Raw genomic sequence first — 17,075 nt, forward strand, 5'->3', positions numbered from 1 at the left:
AATAGCGCATGGTATTCTTTGCATCTTCCTTTTGTTTGAGTCTAGACAGTGAAAACATATCATCCTCAGTTTCTGTGGTGCTCGAATTGCGCGGTAAACTGAACAAATGGTCACATTCAACTGTAGTTTGGTAGTGGAAAAAGGAAGCAGAATTATACAGCGCTTCTGTCGGGCGTCCTTAACGACCACGGTCATCTGGACACAATAGGACCTCTCATGGGAAACCACTGATCTGCCTTACAGTGCGCCCCATCCCTCACAGCCTCATTAGCCGTATAGAAATAGATAGCCGCTGTTATTTGGAGTGGAGTTGTCCTTGTGTATTTGGACAGGCTTCTCCCATCTAATCAATACCTCCCATTGTCTGTTTGATCGCAAGAGAAATTCTTTGTGTCTGCGTTGTCGTCGGGACCGCTGGTTTGTTTCAGCTAAAAGAAATACCTTACCTCTTTATTCCTGCCCGTATTAGGGGAATTCTGCTTGATTCGGGGGATGTTTGCTTTCATGTCCGTGAGGATTGCAGAAGTTGTGGAGGTTTTTTTTGGAACGTTGTTTTGTTCAAAATGTACAGTCGGGACGTGTAGCTTTCACTGGCTGAGTCTGTCAAACTGTCAGAATGGGGGAAAAGGCCGGAGGAAGAGAGAGAGAGAGAGAGAGAGAGAGAGAGAGAGAGAGAGGATGGCACAGCGAGTCGTGAAAGAGAGATGACAGGGTAATTCAGAGACAGAGAGCCAGACAGAGACAGAAAACAGCGAAAGAGCAAGCGATTGAAGAGAGAGGGAGAGAGAGAGACTGAGGGAGAGAGAGACTGAGGGAGAGGCTGAGAGGCCAGACAAGGCAGCGGATTATGCTAACTGCTGTCCTTTTGGATTCTGCTGTGGCACCCGAATGTGTCAGTGCTGCTGACTGAGTGTTGGCTGGAAGGACTTTCTAGCCATGAAGGGCACAGGGAGTGTGTGTTTGTGTGTGTGTGTGTGTTTGTGGGTATGTGTATGTGTGTTTCACCACTGTGAGCAACCTATCCCTTGCTTATTGTCATCACCCTGAAACACAAGCTGTGAGGGGATTTGGGTAAATTTGCAGCAGCCACGCATCTCTTCCCTGTTTCCATTGAGCTGTCTGTGTGTGTGTGTACACGTGTGTGTGTTTGTGCATGTGCGTCTCCGTGTGCATGGCTTTGTGTGTGTACTATACGTACACGCCCGTGTCTGTGATGTGTGAGTGCACTAGTGTGTGTTGGTGATAATCTATTCATGGCCACGACTGTGTGATGTGGCGATAGAGCAGATGTTCCGTGTGTCTGTGTGTGTGTGTGAGCAAGCATAATGACATAGACTTGGAGGGAATAGACAGGTGATAATGTGTGATAATACTAAACACACACTGCTATCTCAGTCTCGGGGGAGCTGTGGTGCGACTCAAAGGCAGATCTGAGTCTTGGTTGCTGTATAGACCAGTGAAACGTTTCCTCTAATATGGATTTCTCTATTTGTTAAAGGATAATACCGGTGTGTGTTTCAAGTTTGTACTAATCATCTCAGTTGCCCCTTTGGATTCTTGCTGATGGTGTCTGCACACAGTCAGTGTAGTAGAACCAAAAATGTAACATTATATTTGGATGGTCCAATGTTGATACTCAGCTATCAGGTGACAAAAAGTAGATGTTCAACAAAGTGTCTCATGCCTATTGGCTTCATCTCTACAGACCAGAGATGTGACCAAGTCAACTTTGTTTGAGTCCCAAGTCAGTCTCAAGTCTTGAGGCACAAGTCTCAAGTCAAGTCTCAAGTCTAAATGTAGAACAGCAAGTCAAGTCAGAACAAACCAAGATTCCAGCATCAATTTAAAGAAAACTAAATATCTAGGACTTTTCAATGCAATATGAGTTTGATTTCTAGAATCAGTTTCAACTTCAATAAATTCAATCATTCCATACAAATTCAGAAAACAGAATTTAAGTCAAGTCCCAAGTCAGCAGAACCCAAGTCTTCTCTTCATGCATCAAGTCAAGTCTCAAGCAAACTGTGACTGACTTGAAGAGTCTGACTTGAGTCCAAGTCATGTGACTCGAGTCCCCACCTCTGCTATAGACTATGCAACTCTAAGATCCCATTTCTAACCCTAACCCTAATATTAACCCTAACCCAGACATTGAATATCTATAGACTACTTTCAACTACTGTCTTTATAGTGACACATTACAGTCACTTGATAGTAAGTTGGGTATCAGCATTGGACTATACAAATAAACTGTCACCTATTTTGCTATAGGTGAAAAAACACTATTCTGGTCTATTAGTCCATTGTGGTGGTGTCTTCAACTTCTACTTCACTACAACTGCTACTATTCTGACTACCATAACTATAACTATAACTTGGTCATTGTCTATAATGAGCTTTTATATTGCCACTTCTATTGTCTTTTATTATTCTGGTTCATTATCTTGATAGTGATTAAATCCAGTGATTAAATGTAGATTTAGTTTTGACAATATGCCTAATTATTGTGTGTTTGTCTGTGCGTGTGTGTGTGTGTGTGTGTGTGTGTGTGTGTGTTACAGGATTGAACACCTGAGTCTGAACATGGCCATGCAGCTGCTGGTGGGAGTTCCTCTAGAAATGGTCCACGGAGCCCTGAGGATTGGACTGGTCTACGTGTGTGGTGTACTGGCAGGTGGGCGTCTACGCGCACACACACCCCACACACACACACACACAAACACACACACACACACACACGCATTCACACATTAGCGGGCATGGATTCCAACCAAACAAACACACATATTCACAGTGATTCTCCACTGGCCTGCATACATTTCCCTCCTGCTTATCTATACACTTCACTCACTCATCCGCTCTCTCCCAGAAACACACACCTACACATCAAAACACACACACACACACACACACGCTACAGGACAAGCTTTCAAGTCCACCGACGTTCCATCTGCGCGTTGGGTGTTGTTTTATGCATTCAACGCCCTATCAGGTTCCAGCCAGTGTGTCGGCGGATACCGGTCAATGAGAAAATTGAGTGTGTGTCGTGCGTGTGTGTGTGTGTGTGTGTTTGGGACAGATGGCCTTGTGTTTCTGTGTTCATACCAGGGGTGGCGGGGCATAGGGGGCTGTTGGTGCCCCATCAAAGACTCTGTTCTATTCTGATATTGTGGAGTGCCCCCCACCCCCAACGGTCATGTACAATAGGGCAGCGCAAAGTAGAGTCATCAAAAATGGACACACACACACACAATAACAATAATAGTAATGAAAATGTGGGGGGAAAGAGAGTTTGGGGTGGGGAGAAAGAGGAAATGTAATGGCTGTGCCTGGAGAGAGAGAGAGAGAGAGAGAGAGAAGCAGCCGAGGAGCTTTGAACAAAATGTCACCACTCCTCTCTTACTTCCCTATCAACATTAGCCACTAATGCCATTTCAGTGTTCGGCCAAGCTCAGCTCCAGATGATAAATATGTGTGTGTGTGTGTGTGTGTGTGACCACGGGCTGCGTTTTGCTTCACTCTATCAGTAGGCACTATCAGTCATCCAGCCATAATCCCAGTCTCCCTCCCCAAGCCAAACAAACATTTAAGGATTTTTTTTTTCTTTTTTTTGGTGCCCATGGGTGACACTGCCAGCTAGAAGATAACTGGAGTGGAAATATCGGGCTACTTTTTGCGATGAGAGTTGGCGATTATTCCGGGTTGGGAACATGATGCCTTGTGGCAGTGAGTGTGTGTGTGGTGTGTGTGTCGCTGATAGAGGGAAAGGGCAGAGAGAATGGTGGGATATGAAGGGGAGCTAGTGCGATTTTGTTTATACGCATGTGGTTTAATACGCGTTTTAATATTTATGTAAAATGATTTCTCCGTCTCTCGTTCTCTCTCTCTCCCCCGCTCTCTCTTTCTGTGTGTGTGTGTGTGTGTGTGTGTGTGCGCATGGGGGTCAGTGACAATCACCCTGGGGATCCCAGCTGCAGTGGCCTGTAGCTTTAACCCCAACAGTGAAATGAGGGGGAAACGTGCTATAAATCACACACAGTTACACACACAGGCACACACACACACACACAAGTCTGCTGTTTTAATTAGATATCGACCCGCAGCGGAAGGGAGGAGGTGCACTTTGGTGATGTTTGGGTTTGTTTTGTCTGACTGGGCTTTTTTTTTTTACGGCGGCGGCAGAAGGACTCCAGCCACAAAGTCAAAACTCTTTGAATATTCATCACTGAGCAAAAAGTGGATGATGTGGATGTAATTCGTTTTTTTTCTCCTTTATTTCTAAGGTTCAGGTTATGTCTAAAGCTTATCCTTACAGTGGATTGAGGGGGGTGACATTAATGGTTAAGGTAGTTAATTAAAAACTTCTCTTAATTTGTATGACACATTTAATTGCGTCAGTGTATGGATAAATCTTAGACCTCCAAAAAGTCATCTTTGGATCAGGAATTGCGAAAAACTAGTTGATATCCCCATTGAGATCCATGCTTTTTTGGCATTTAATATTTTGATTTAGGCCTAATGCCTTTTCAACAGTTTGCCTTAGTCCTTGAGTCTTGGAACTTTTTCTACAAGTGGCGGACAATGTGAGTTGTCAGTTACAACACAGGAAAACACTGCAAATTTGCTGATGCAATGATTCTGCCAGATTGTGCTAATAATATGAAAACATCAACACGCTTTAGAGAAAATGAGAAACCCCCCCCAAAAAACAATAGTAAACAGAGAGGGGCTCAGCTGGCACATGCGGGGGTCGGGGCAGAGTTGAAAGGTTAAGTGAGGACCCAGCTGACTTGGAGAGTCAGCTGGGTCCTCACTTCAGAGCCAACACGCACTCACACACTTTAATGAACAGAATGGAAACACACACACACACTTGCTCAGGGACAGCACACAAGTGCGTAGACACAAGACACAAGACACAAAACAAGCCCACACACAAACACACACACACAAGTACAGCAACAGGCAAGGACACAAGTACAGACTGAGAGTCAGACAGAAAAAAAAACAGACAGATATACAAACACAGGCAATAGAGATAAGGACACAGACTCTCGCCCTCTCGCCTTCTCTTCCTCTCTCTCTCTGTCTGTTTCACACACACACACACACACACACAGAGTCGCTTCCAAAGTCACACAGCCTCAGCGATATACGCGCGGGGGTAAGAGGGTCACACACAGAGGACACTCTCTTTTAACACACATATCAAAACGCTACTTTGATGACTTTGTAGATTCACTCAGCCTAACTTTCAGCCAAAACAGTTGATTTATTTATTTATTTACTTTCACCCTATGATGACTGCTGACGTGCATTAGCATTCCCCCCCCCGGTGTCCCTGCTCCTCTCTCTCTCCAGCTCAGAAGAACAACCAAGATAAATGAGACGCCACTTTCTAACCTAAAAACGACTGACCCCCTGGGGCCTGACTGAGGGACACTGCACAAGGATGGAAGTCCTTCACAGTGTATTGTGAAGTGTGTGTGTGTGTGTGTGTGTGTACATGTATGCGTCTGGATGTGAGACCACGTCCTTGTCTGTGTGAGTGTGTGTTTGTGTTTGTGTGCGCGCTCACCCACAGTGCTAAAATAATATTATTAAACCCCGTTAATTACAGGGAGAGAGGTCACCCCGCCTAGACACACCCCCCGAACACAGGAACTACAGAGGTGGAGGTGTTCTGAACCGGGTGTGTGTGTGTGTGTCTGTGAGTGTGTGTCTGTGTGTTTTAAGAGGAAGGAAGTCATTCAGAGTGCTTTATAAAGGGTGTGAGCTATATGTATGTTAGAGAGAGAGAGAGTTAGAGGCAGGAGAGAGAGAGTGTGTGTCTATGTGTGTCTCTGAGCGTGTGTGTGTGTGTGTGTGTGTCTGAAGCGAGGTAATCACCTGCTTAGATTGCTATGCAGTCGGTGATTAATGACCTGGTGAGTCAGACACTGTTATTACACCGACTCACTGTGCTTTCATCTAGTTACGGCTCAGACACCTGAGAAAGCCACACATCAGGAAGAGAAACACTTCTATTTGGGGCTAAATGTCACCTCTCCTTCGCATTTCACTCGCAATCAGATATTCCTTTAAAAATATAAGGCGGGAAGTGCGTGTCCTGATGCGAAACGCCCTCATGGTTATCCTTGAATAACTTCCAATTGTGTAACACGCAAAAGACTCAGATGATTTGGGGCTAGTTGTGGGCTTTTGGCTTGAAATTCCCCCTTCCATCTAACAAATATGGATAAATCACCGATAATCAAAACCTCATGTAAGATCCCATTCGTTTCGGAGGCATTTCCTCAGGCGGCGGACGGTGCCAGAAATATTGTACGCCACTTTCGCTCATAGATCTATATTTTCGCTCCATCGGGAGTTGTTCTGATTTGATCTTCTCGCTCTCTGATGATGCGATTGCTCAGTCGCTCCAGTGTGTGATAGTTCTTGTGTTTCAAACAGTTCGGGAGCCGCAGCGTTGCAGTCCTTTGACATTTAATTCTCTCTCTTGATTTACTCAGATCATTTGATCGCTCGCTAAGTTGTATGGGTTGAGTCTTGATTTACCTGCATCATATATTGTTTTCATTAAGTTGCGTGTTTTAGATTGTTTGTCTCTCTGTGCGTACGTTTCATTTTTACATGTTTTGTGTTTTTTCCGATTTCTCATCCTCCCACCTTATTCCCTCCTTTGTCACCTTCTTTTCACCTCACCTCCTCATCTGGTTTTATGCTCCCATCTTTCCCTTTCTTCCCTTACTGTGAAGCAATGTCACAGTAGAAACAAAAAAAAGGAAAACTTCTTAAACTTACTGACAGATCGAGGCCACTGTAAAGACGAGGGCACCAAGGGAATGGGTTTTAAGTTGTTTTTGTCTGGGCGGTGTATGTGTGTGTGTGTGTGTGTGTGTGTGTTTTCAATCCTGTGTGCTCGTCTAGGTGGTGTATATCTATGCGTGTGGGTATGCAAATGTGTTTTCTCATGCTTTCGTGTGTTTGCTTTCACCTCATACGGCGCCCGGTCCATAAATAGCACCGCGAGTGAGATGCCATGGCTTATCCAATCATCCCTCCTTATGGTGATTTGATATCTATGAACTCCAGGGCCTCCCTCTGTCTGCTGTAATTATACTGTATCTATATGGTGGAATGGTCTCTGCTGTGTGTGTGTGTGTGTGTGTGTGAGAGAGAGAGAGAGAGAGAGAGAGAGAGAGGGAGTGGGAGAGTGAAGTGGGAAAGTAGAAGACCATTCATCAACAGCCCCGTGCGTTCCCCTATGCAGCGTAGGCAGCTGTGTCTCACATACTTAGCATCAATAATTTACACAGGTCAGTGCCACGGAGCTAAGGGAAGGGGAGGATACACCGAGATTGGGAGAGTGGGTGGAGTGTGTGTACAGTACAGAGACACAGAGAGAGAGAGAGAGAGAGAGGGAGGATAAGAAAGAGCACTGGTGAGTTTCTGTTTGGGTAATTCAATAGTCTAACTAAGCAATTCCCTATCTCTTTATGTTTTTCTTTCTCTCTCTAGACCGCTGTGCGAACCAATTTTCGCTGGAGACTTTCGGTCTCTGAATGTCGCCATATTCATTCTTTTCAATGCTTGATTGGATCTTTTGTGCGCGCGTTGAATTGGTACCAAGGTGCTGAAAAGAGTAATTCCCCATTTGCGGCGGCGTAATTTCTATGAATGCATTTATTTTACATAAAATCACAGTCTGTGTTGGTACAATATGAGCAAGCCTCTATTCATAAAGCCCTATAATACAAACACATTAAAGAGCTAGTGGCAAAGACGTCTTTATGCCGTGCAAAATAGATGTTTTCATTGCACAAACGGTCACGGCTGGTACAAAAACAGAATTAATTAGTTGACTCCCAGTGTGACCTTCTATGGGAAAAATATTCAAGTTTCGTCCTGAAAAGAGAAGGCTCAGAATTGGTTTACTACACAAGACAACTTGTCTTCATTCAGATTGCCAGGCTAAACAAAGCCAAACCATTTAGGACCATGGACATCTCTGTCATCTAATATTTCTGATTTTATGAGTATCTAAAAGGTGAAATTAATGCAATAACCTGATATCCTCAACATTGTAATATTTGACTGTACACTGGCTGTTTTTACTAGTAATAATTGTTTGTAATTTGCTGTTTCTCTCTTGAAAAGCAATAAAAAAAAATAACACAAAGGAGAAAATGGCAGTTCCATCCTTAAAGGGAGAAAGACAACACCCTTCCTCGGGTATTACTAATGCAAGATAATGTCCTAACCCATTGATTTATTGACCTTGGCAGCATGAGCACGGTCACTGACCTTTGACCTTTGACTTGTGGTGACTACAGGCTCTCTGGCGGTGTCCGTCACCGATATGACGGCTCCGGTGGTGGGGTCGTCCGGAGGGGTGTATGCCCTGGTCTCAGCGCACCTGGCTAACGTTGTAATGGTAAGTTTTTGTGTGTGTGTGTGTGTCTGCAGATGATTATCACATCACTCAGTTGTCCTGTCAGATAGAGCGTGGCCATATCATCAAAGCAGCCTGTTTGGGGCCCAGCAGGTGCTGCTCTATCTACAGATGCCATACATTCCACACCATCAGTTTTTCCATTTCCCAAAGATAGAAGAAGTGTGGTGTGTATGTGTGTGTGTGTGTATGTGTGTGTGTGTGTGTGTGTGTGTGTGTGTGCACGTGAACGTTCATGCGTGTATGACAGCACATTTTCTCCTTTTCCTCTCTTTTCTCTTCTTCTGCCCTTTGATATCTATCCCTGCTCTGACTGGTTTATGCCACAAGCCTCCCTCTCCCCTTTCCTCCCAGGGTCACAACACATACATACACACACACACACACACACATTTGACACCAGGCACACAAGGTGGACCTCTAGTCTCTGTAATGTGGTTGTCTCCCTCATTAAATATGTACTCACAACATTCTTGGGGTCAAGACGGAGGAGTTTCTCTTCCTCCACTCAGCTGAAATCAGATTATCTGCTCAGCAACAACAGAGTCAGGGTCAGAGGGTCTCTGGGGCTTTCAAAGTTGACGTGAATTGAGACAGAGGGCTACACTGTACAAACTCATAGTGCAATTTAGTGAAATCAACTCATCTTTATCCATTAACACAATGTAGATGTGTTTGTCAATTTCAACTTAAAAGTGCTAGTTATGAGCTTCATGACTTAAAATCATGAGTTCACATCTTGTGACTTAAAATTATGAGTTGAAAGAACACCTTATAAAGCATTCACTGAACTCAACACTGATTAGCAGACTTCCCAGTATGCATTGCATTCAGTTTAACTCCCCAGAAACTCTTCCTTCTTTTGGTTTGAATCAAGTTACAGGATAGAGACTTGTTATGTATGTATGTTTGGTGAATCATAGGTCAATTTCTGATTTAAAAGAAACAAACAAAAAAACATGATAAAATCTACTATCTATCTTATCTATGTATCTGGGAATTCACAATCAAGTAAGTTTCTCTCTGATGCACATGGCAAGTACAATCCACTACAAGTAAGTGTATTGCAGCTGCATACTATATGCTGAACTGTGTATTAATCATGTGATACAAGAGGAACTTGAACTTAAACCTAGCGAACCTTGTGAAGAAATAAATAACACTGGATTTCAGTTCATCAATTAATGCCTTCAACTTGGAAACACAAATCAGCATGACTAGACATTTGTTGATTGAACTTATTGTCTTAAGTTCACTCAGTTAGCTTTTCTACATTAGAACAACTAACTAATGATCTTTGACCTAACTATTCAGTACTACTTCAGTCAACTCACAATTTTAAGGCAGCAAGGAAACTTATGTTTTCAAGTTGAACTGCCTTAATATTTTTTGCAGTGTAGATTTGGCTATCTTATGTCAGTGTGTGTGTGTGTGTGTGTGTGTGTGTGTGTGTGTGTGTGTGTGTGTGTGTGTGTGTGTTTGTGACTTGAGCTTCTTGCACACTTTCTTTGTCTTCAGAATTTGACCTCCATCTTCTTGTTGTTGTTGTTGTTCTTCTCTGTCTCTCTCTCTCTCTCACTCTCTCTCTCTCTCTTTCTCTATCTATCTATCTATCTATCTATCTATCTATCTATCTATCTATCTATCTATCTATCTATCTATCTATCTATCTATCTATCTATCTCTCTGTCTTTCTCTCCTCAGAATTGGTCAGGAATGAAGTGTCAGTTTAAGTTATTCCGGATGGCCATGGCTCTGGTTTGCAGTAAGTCTGAATAAAGAGTGTACTTTATATCTGGGGCCCCACTCCCCTTAGTTCCAGTTAAAAATGATTTTTCACCACAACAGTTTGTACTTTTAACCTGTTTTCACACCAGAAAGGAATTGTTATGCAATTGGGAAAATTTACCTTTTTGAAGAAAACCACTTTACAACTTTGGAATGTATCTTCAGCATTTATAGTATTTTTTTTAACCTCAAAATCAGTTTCACAACAGGTACAATGGGGCAGTGAAAACAGAGCCATAATGTATGTCTGGTGGGAACCTCCCTACTTCTCACTTTATTTAGATCATTTAGAAGGAAACGTGGCCAGTGGGTCACCGACTCAGTCTTGTGTACCTCGCCCAAAAATGAAGACGCGTTTGCTCTTGACCCATATTGTAACGTGGAGGTGTGGCTGTGAGCCAGGGATTTGGAAGCTTATTATGAATAGGGGTTGAGGAATAGAAATAGCAGGGCCTTCAACACAAAACTGTCACCAGTGGTAATTATAGTAAACCTCGTCCTCCTTGTCCTTGCCTTGATTAGACGCATTATTGATGGAGTTTCTGCTAAAAGTTAATTCAGGTCAGGAAGTGGCTCAGACTGTCTTGAACAATTGCCATTTGTGACAGTTGGATTAAATGTTTCAGTGTTGTTGTGGGTTAAATGACCCAATATAGACCCAATATAGTTTTTGATAACTAAATGCATGCACCTTTAATCCCTCTATCTAGAAATGGCTTGACTTTTTTCCATTACATGTTGACAGTTGCAGTAGATAATAAGTTAATAATATGATTATTTATTTATCTGTTATTTATATAGCACCATTCACTCATAGAATGCAACTCAAAGTGCCCAAAGTACATAAAATAGATTGATTAAGACAATAAATGGATTAAAAACAGTAAATGGATTAAAACCATTTACATTATATTGAAATTTCAAAATCAAAATAGTCCAGCATAGGAATAACCCTCTATGCCAATTACAATATCAGTCCTAAAATGATCAACTCACAAAATGACAAGCAAACAATAAAACAGAATAATAATTTTTAAAAAAAAGGGTAGGCAATGTTAATTAAAAGATACCAGATCAGCAGCCACGTTCTAACATCTGTGCCTCTCTCTCCCTCTCTCGGCTCACAGTGAGTGTGGAGTTCGGCCGGGCGGTGTGGCTGCGGTTCTACCCCCCGGCCTTCCCGCCGTGCCCCAACCCCAGCTTCGTGGCCCACCTGGGCGGGGTGGCGGTGGGGCTGACGCTGGGCGTGGTGGTGCTGCAGAACTACGAGCAGCGGCTCCAGGAGCAGTCCCTGTTCTGGATCTTCTTCTCCGTCTACACGCTCTTCGTGCTCTGCGCCGTCTTCTGGAACGTCTTCGCCTACGGCCTGCTGGACGTGCGGCTGCCCCCGCCGCCGTGAGCCTCCTCGCCCGGAGGCGGACGAGACGCTGCATCCCCCCCTTTTTTTTACTCCATCGGTAAATGTCTGACATCGCTCATCGGAGTCGTCTCACAGCTAGGCCCGGAGCTCTGAAGCGGCGGTTCCTGACATGCGGAAGCCCTTTCTATCCACCTCTGGATACCGGCTTCCACCCGCCTCCTGAGCTTCTCTTTGGGGTAAACCTTAAGCCTTACCATCCTTCCCCCATCCCACACAAACTAACCCCACCTGCTCTCCGTCTCTGGTGTGTGTCGGCAAACGAGAAGCCTCGGATCTAACAGAACAGGAAGAGGACCAGGCAGGAACACATGGCTCAACCTCCTCCTCCTCCTCCTCCTCCTCCTCCTCCTCCTCCCCCTCCTCAACCCAACGGTGCCTACTCATGGAGAGAGTCAGCCTGATGAAAGTCTATCTGCACAACCGGCTCTCCTGTAGGATCGCGGCAGTAAAACCCGGTAACATGAGCAGCCTTCAGACAGAAAAGTTCCTGAAAGTCCCGTAATATATCTGTGGCTTCATCTTCAGTAAATGAAGGATAAGGTCGTAGGAGGATTCAGGGTCAGTTGGTATTCTGTCTCCACTACAAACTACATAAGAGGTTCAGAATAAGCTGATGTACACTAAGAATGCTAAACGTGTGTCGCTCTAACTCCAAGTCTCGCAGAATAGAGAGAGCTGGGAGCGAGGCTGTAGGAATACTAACCTCCAAAAGTCATTGTGTATCAATTTACGCTGTTATGTTGTGGCTTTGAAGGGAGATTCGGGTTATTATTCAGTGTTGCTCACGGCGTGTGGCACCTCCTCAGAGACAGATTAAATTGTGTTCAAATCTATTTGAACCGCAAACTTGTGTGTGTTTGACTTGTTTGTGTGTGAGGACCAGAAGCAAAGGTGCCATTCAGGCTTTCAGCTTTCAGAAATATTGCCAAAACGTTGTTTGCAAGCACTAGCGTAGGAGAAGAGCACACACTTTGACAAGTATTGCTTAAGCGTGAGCAAAACTGATCTAACTTTGTCTGTAAAGCGTATCGGTTGAAATTAATGCTAGGATTTTCAGAGAGAAATAACAAATTAAAAATCTCATACTGACTCCCTCGGGACAGCCCAGAAGTCAAATTCTTGTCATTTTCTTGTCCCTTTTCTGGCATTTGCACTCATGTTTGCAATGGTAGAAAATTGCAAAAGAGAAAGTTTCTTTATAGAGAATGAAGTGGAAAATGGAGAAAAGGATGTTTCGACTAATAGAAGCTTTCACCAATGGGGACAGCTGGGCCATTCTGACTAAATTTTGTCTTTTTGTCATTACCAAACATAGAAGAAGAGCACACATGCCTGACCTCGACTACATCAGGGCTGGGGTCAGTTCTTTTTCGATTCAGGAGTCAATGGAGGAAATTGATTTCCTTAAAAAAAAAAATCCTCAAATTGTGCTGAATCAATGGTTTCTCATTAGTTGCAGTCCCAAATTACACTGTCAGTTGATTGAACTGGAAGAGAACTGACCCCGACCCTAAAGTGTGAGTCTCAAACTGTACTGTACCTTAACATGACGTTACACTGGTAACCGCTTCGCACAAACATTATTATAATGTAACTAATTACAGATGAATATTTTAACATACAGTTGCTGTTGATTTTTTTTTTTTAACTTGGTGATATTGGTATGTTCTGTAAAATGTTCGGTCGGTCTGCATTGTGATATGTTAGCTATACCCTGTGTGTATCCTATTTAAAAAAAAAATGGCTGAAGATGAACTGGGATTGTATATAATAAGGGCTACGACACAAAAGTGAGTGAGGAGTAAATCACTGATAATATTTTAACATTGTGCATATTTTGTAGATTTGATATGTACATACTGGATTACATTAAACAGTTTTATATGGAAACAAAATGTGGTTTCTTTGCATTTATGCCCCAGTCTATATCAGTGTCTTATCGAAATTCCTATTTCCACAGAGCGGCTGAATACCCTATAGCTTTCCAGACAATAGGCCTACCATTATTTCACAATAACACTAACCAAGGCAGATTTTTTTCTTTACTTTTCAGCTGATGTAGCGGTTCAGCAGACTCTGAAATAGAAAATGTTTGCATGCCAAGTCTCCCACTTTCACCAACACAAACTGGGGATAAGAGGCTAACAGAGAAGGGTCTTTGTCAGTGCTCTCTGGCGTTCCCGTTGTGTGTGTGTGTGTGTGTGTGTGTGTGTGTGTGTGCGTGGGTGTGTGTGTGTGTGTGTGTGTGTGCGTGGGTGTGTGAGGACGGTCAAACAGTCAAACAAAACCAATTGTCCTGCCCTCTCAAAAACCTCATTGTGACCTTCACCCAATTCGCTTGTGCACACACACACACACACCAGTTTTATTCAATAGCCAGGGACAGGCATTACCCCCCGTTGTGCAAAGATAAGTGCTTGGACCAAGCAGGTTCTGCAGCATTGAAGCCAGATTAACTCCTACCTCAGTGTTTAGAGAGAGCTCGGGCCCCAGAGTGGAGTAAGAGCCTTTGAGAAAGAAGCAGACGTCAAAGTGATCAATGAAATGTGTGAGCATACAAGAATTGGCCATAATTCATTCAGAGAAGGGAGCCTTAAGCTGTCAGTGAACATCTTCTCTGTCTAGCCAGTATAACCATATGGAGAGCAGCGGCTTCGAAGGCATACAATGAAAAATTCATTAGGTGGCCAAGGAAAGTCGCCTCCGTTGTGTTTCCCCTTCATAAATCTCCCATTTCAGAGGTAATCATTCACCTCGGAGAGAAAGAGAAGACAGGGGAGGCTGCAGGGATGACAAATCTGACTGAGGGAGATTTGTAGTTTCCCTGCTATTATGCTGACTGCTGAGAGCAGCACTCATAACAATTTGGCCCTGTTTTGTTATTCAGTTAATTCCTTTTTGGGTTACATGCAAGGAGCGGGATTCATGTTGGCAGGTTTTACTCCACAACATTTCCTGATCCAATATTACCAGTGTTTCCATTTGCAGCATACTTATTGCTTTGTAGTTTCTTTTTTTTATTAACATGAGACATCACTATTACCATACAGCATAATTATAATAAATAAGTAAAAATAAAAATAACTAACAAATAAATAAATATAATAAATGACAATTAGCCTACAGACTTTCATTGTAAAGTAAAATCACTAGTTCATCATAGTATTAGTATTTTGAAGTATTTTTCTAATTATGGATTAATCTAAGAGATTTGATAAGGGTGTGCATTTAAAAAAATCATGCATTTGGGGATACTGTTTGAAAATGTTTAGTATTCTGCAGAAAGAATGAAGAAATTAACAACATAGTCTAATGAGTTGTAATTCTTATGTTTTTTAATGAGTGATGATGATGATGATGATGATGATGATGACAATATCTATGATGATGATGATGATGATGATGATGGTGACAACTGTATTGCTGGTGTTGTGTTTATCTGTTTTTGTCAAGCTATGCTGCTATATGTGTGTGTTGTGTATGTTACACATTGTGTGTGTGTGTGTTTGTGTGTGTGTGTGTGTGTGGAGTTAGGGTATTAAACTTTGTTTGCTGATATTGCCATTCATTGCCTTTTGAAACCCATGGGAAGTTGGTCAATTTCTAAATCATACTTTGCCTTGTCTAATTCCTGGTTCCCATAGTGTGACCCGGGGACCACCAGGAGTCCCTGTGGAGGTTTCAGGGGGTCCCCAGCAAAATAAGGAATAGCATAGTTCACTTTTATGTCCCTCCCTGGACGTTAGTACAATAAGAGAATATACGAGGATGGCTGTGTTGATCATAGGCTTCACTGTAGGCTACCCACTGACAACTTGCCACATCCAGTATTGATAATTATGTAACTGTGTACCAAATCATATCTAACAAAAATAGTTGTGGTTTAGTCGGACAAAACCTTATCAAATGGGGGCCAGTGGTCTATGCCAGTTTGGGAAGCTCTTATCTTATTCATTAGAGTCCACACCAATCTTAACCTGGTGTGTTGTCTCCATCCAGCGGACACTGACGGAATTACAAGTTGTAATGCCGTTCACATGTGGAGTGAAAGAATGATTTTACTCAGGTTTACACTGGCACACTCTGATGGTTAAATGTCGAATAGTTAACTGTGTACTGAAATGATTGTTAACTGTAGCCTAAAATACTTTTGTTTTATAGAAAACACTTTTGTTTTGAGACGCGCCCTCCTGTTTTACGCATTGCATCATGGGTAAGCCGTACAACTTCCTCCATTAAAGCGCCATTTTCGGCGTCGTCACGGGACTACAGCATGCTATTGTCAAACAGATAATAAGACAGGTGTTGAGCGTTATACGGCGACTTTGTCAATATTTTTGAAAGATGGGACGAAAAAAGAAGAAGCAGATGAAGCCATGGTGCTGGTATCCTTTGGTCCGCAGCAAATCTAGAAAGGAAAGCGACCGTTAGCTTCACGTTAGCTTAACAAAAGGAAGGCCTGGCCTCTGCATGGGCTCGCTGGCTACTAAGCTATGTTAGCCCAGCTCTTCGACTAGCCGTCGGCCAGCGAATGAATTTAGCACTTCATTTAATGAAATACTTTAGCATAGAATACATTTGTACGGTAGTTGTTTGGCTGTGATGAGTAAGGCTAGCAGGAAACTGTCCTCAAATTAAGCTAAGGTGGCTAACCTGTTGTTAGCCTTCCTGAACGAGAGGGAGAGAGATTTCAACACTATGACAGTGTTTTCGTCGAATCGTTATGAATCTTATAATTTGCACGGTTCACTCTATAATCTGATAAAGATTATTGGACTTGGATTTGAAGTAGTTTGTATTTGTATTGTAGTATTGTATTTAGTCCTGCTGACTTGCTTAACTGCAGGGCATATTTCCTGGTGTTTTGCCCATGGTCGCTGTGTACGGATCCTTAACTCGTGCCCTCAAGGTATTGTAACCGAGACTTTGACGATGAGAAGATCCTCATCCAGCATCAAAAGGCCAAACATTTTAAGTGCCACATTTGTCACAAAAAGCTGTACACCGGCCCAGGCTTGGCCATTCATTGCATGCAGGTGGGTCTCTTTCTCATTCTGTCAGCGAGTTGTCCTCATACAGGAACCATGAACGCACATTGGTAGTTATCATAGACCAATGATTCTGTCATGAAAGAGGAAGTATATGATGGTTCAATTTGCATACGTTTCAGGTACACAAAGAGACCATTGATGGAGTACCAAATGCCATTCCTGGAAGGGTAGACATCGAGCTGGAGATCTATGGCATGGAAGGGATTCCAGAGAAGGACATGCAGGAGAGAAGACGGACGTTAGAACAGAAATCACAAGGTGACTACAAGTCTTTGTACGCATTTGAGGGGATGTGTGTTTCTTGCAAGTAGGAGAAAAAGTACCGTGAACGCCTGTAATCTTTCCAGACGTACCTTGATGG

General features: G+C 43.0%; 1 protein-coding gene and 1 long non-coding RNA gene across 3 annotated transcripts in view; both read left to right on the forward strand.

Moving 5' to 3' along the window:
- The window catches only part of rhbdl3 (rhomboid, veinlet-like 3 (Drosophila)), a 50,812-nt gene extending 39,170 nt beyond the window's left edge, over positions 1-11,642 (forward strand). For both annotated transcript variants that reach the window (XM_071519782.1, XM_071519784.1), the window contains exons 6-9: positions 2,562-2,674; positions 8,337-8,437; positions 10,160-10,220; positions 11,371-11,642. In XM_071519782.1, the coding sequence (XP_071375883.1) occupies positions 2,562-2,674; positions 8,337-8,437; positions 10,160-10,220; positions 11,371-11,642 (547 nt within the window). The remainder of the gene's footprint in view (positions 1-2,561; positions 2,675-8,336; positions 8,438-10,159; positions 10,221-11,370) is intronic.
- Positions 11,643-15,909: 4,267 nt separating this feature from the next.
- LOC139644423 (uncharacterized) lies at positions 15,910-16,966 on the forward strand. Its single transcript, XR_011695197.1, has 3 exons — positions 15,910-16,048; positions 16,573-16,699; positions 16,834-16,966. It is a non-coding gene; the product is annotated as an uncharacterized lncRNA (long non-coding RNA).
- The last annotated feature ends 109 nt before the right edge of the window (positions 16,967-17,075 follow it).

Source organism: Centroberyx affinis, unplaced genomic scaffold (assembly GCF_046629955.1).
Source record: "Centroberyx affinis isolate AG114_WGS23_722 - 3 ecotype Tasmania unplaced genomic scaffold, CSIRO-AGI_Caff_v1 ptg000735l_1, whole genome shotgun sequence".
Classification (NCBI taxonomy): domain Eukaryota; kingdom Metazoa; phylum Chordata; class Actinopteri; order Beryciformes; family Berycidae; genus Centroberyx; species Centroberyx affinis.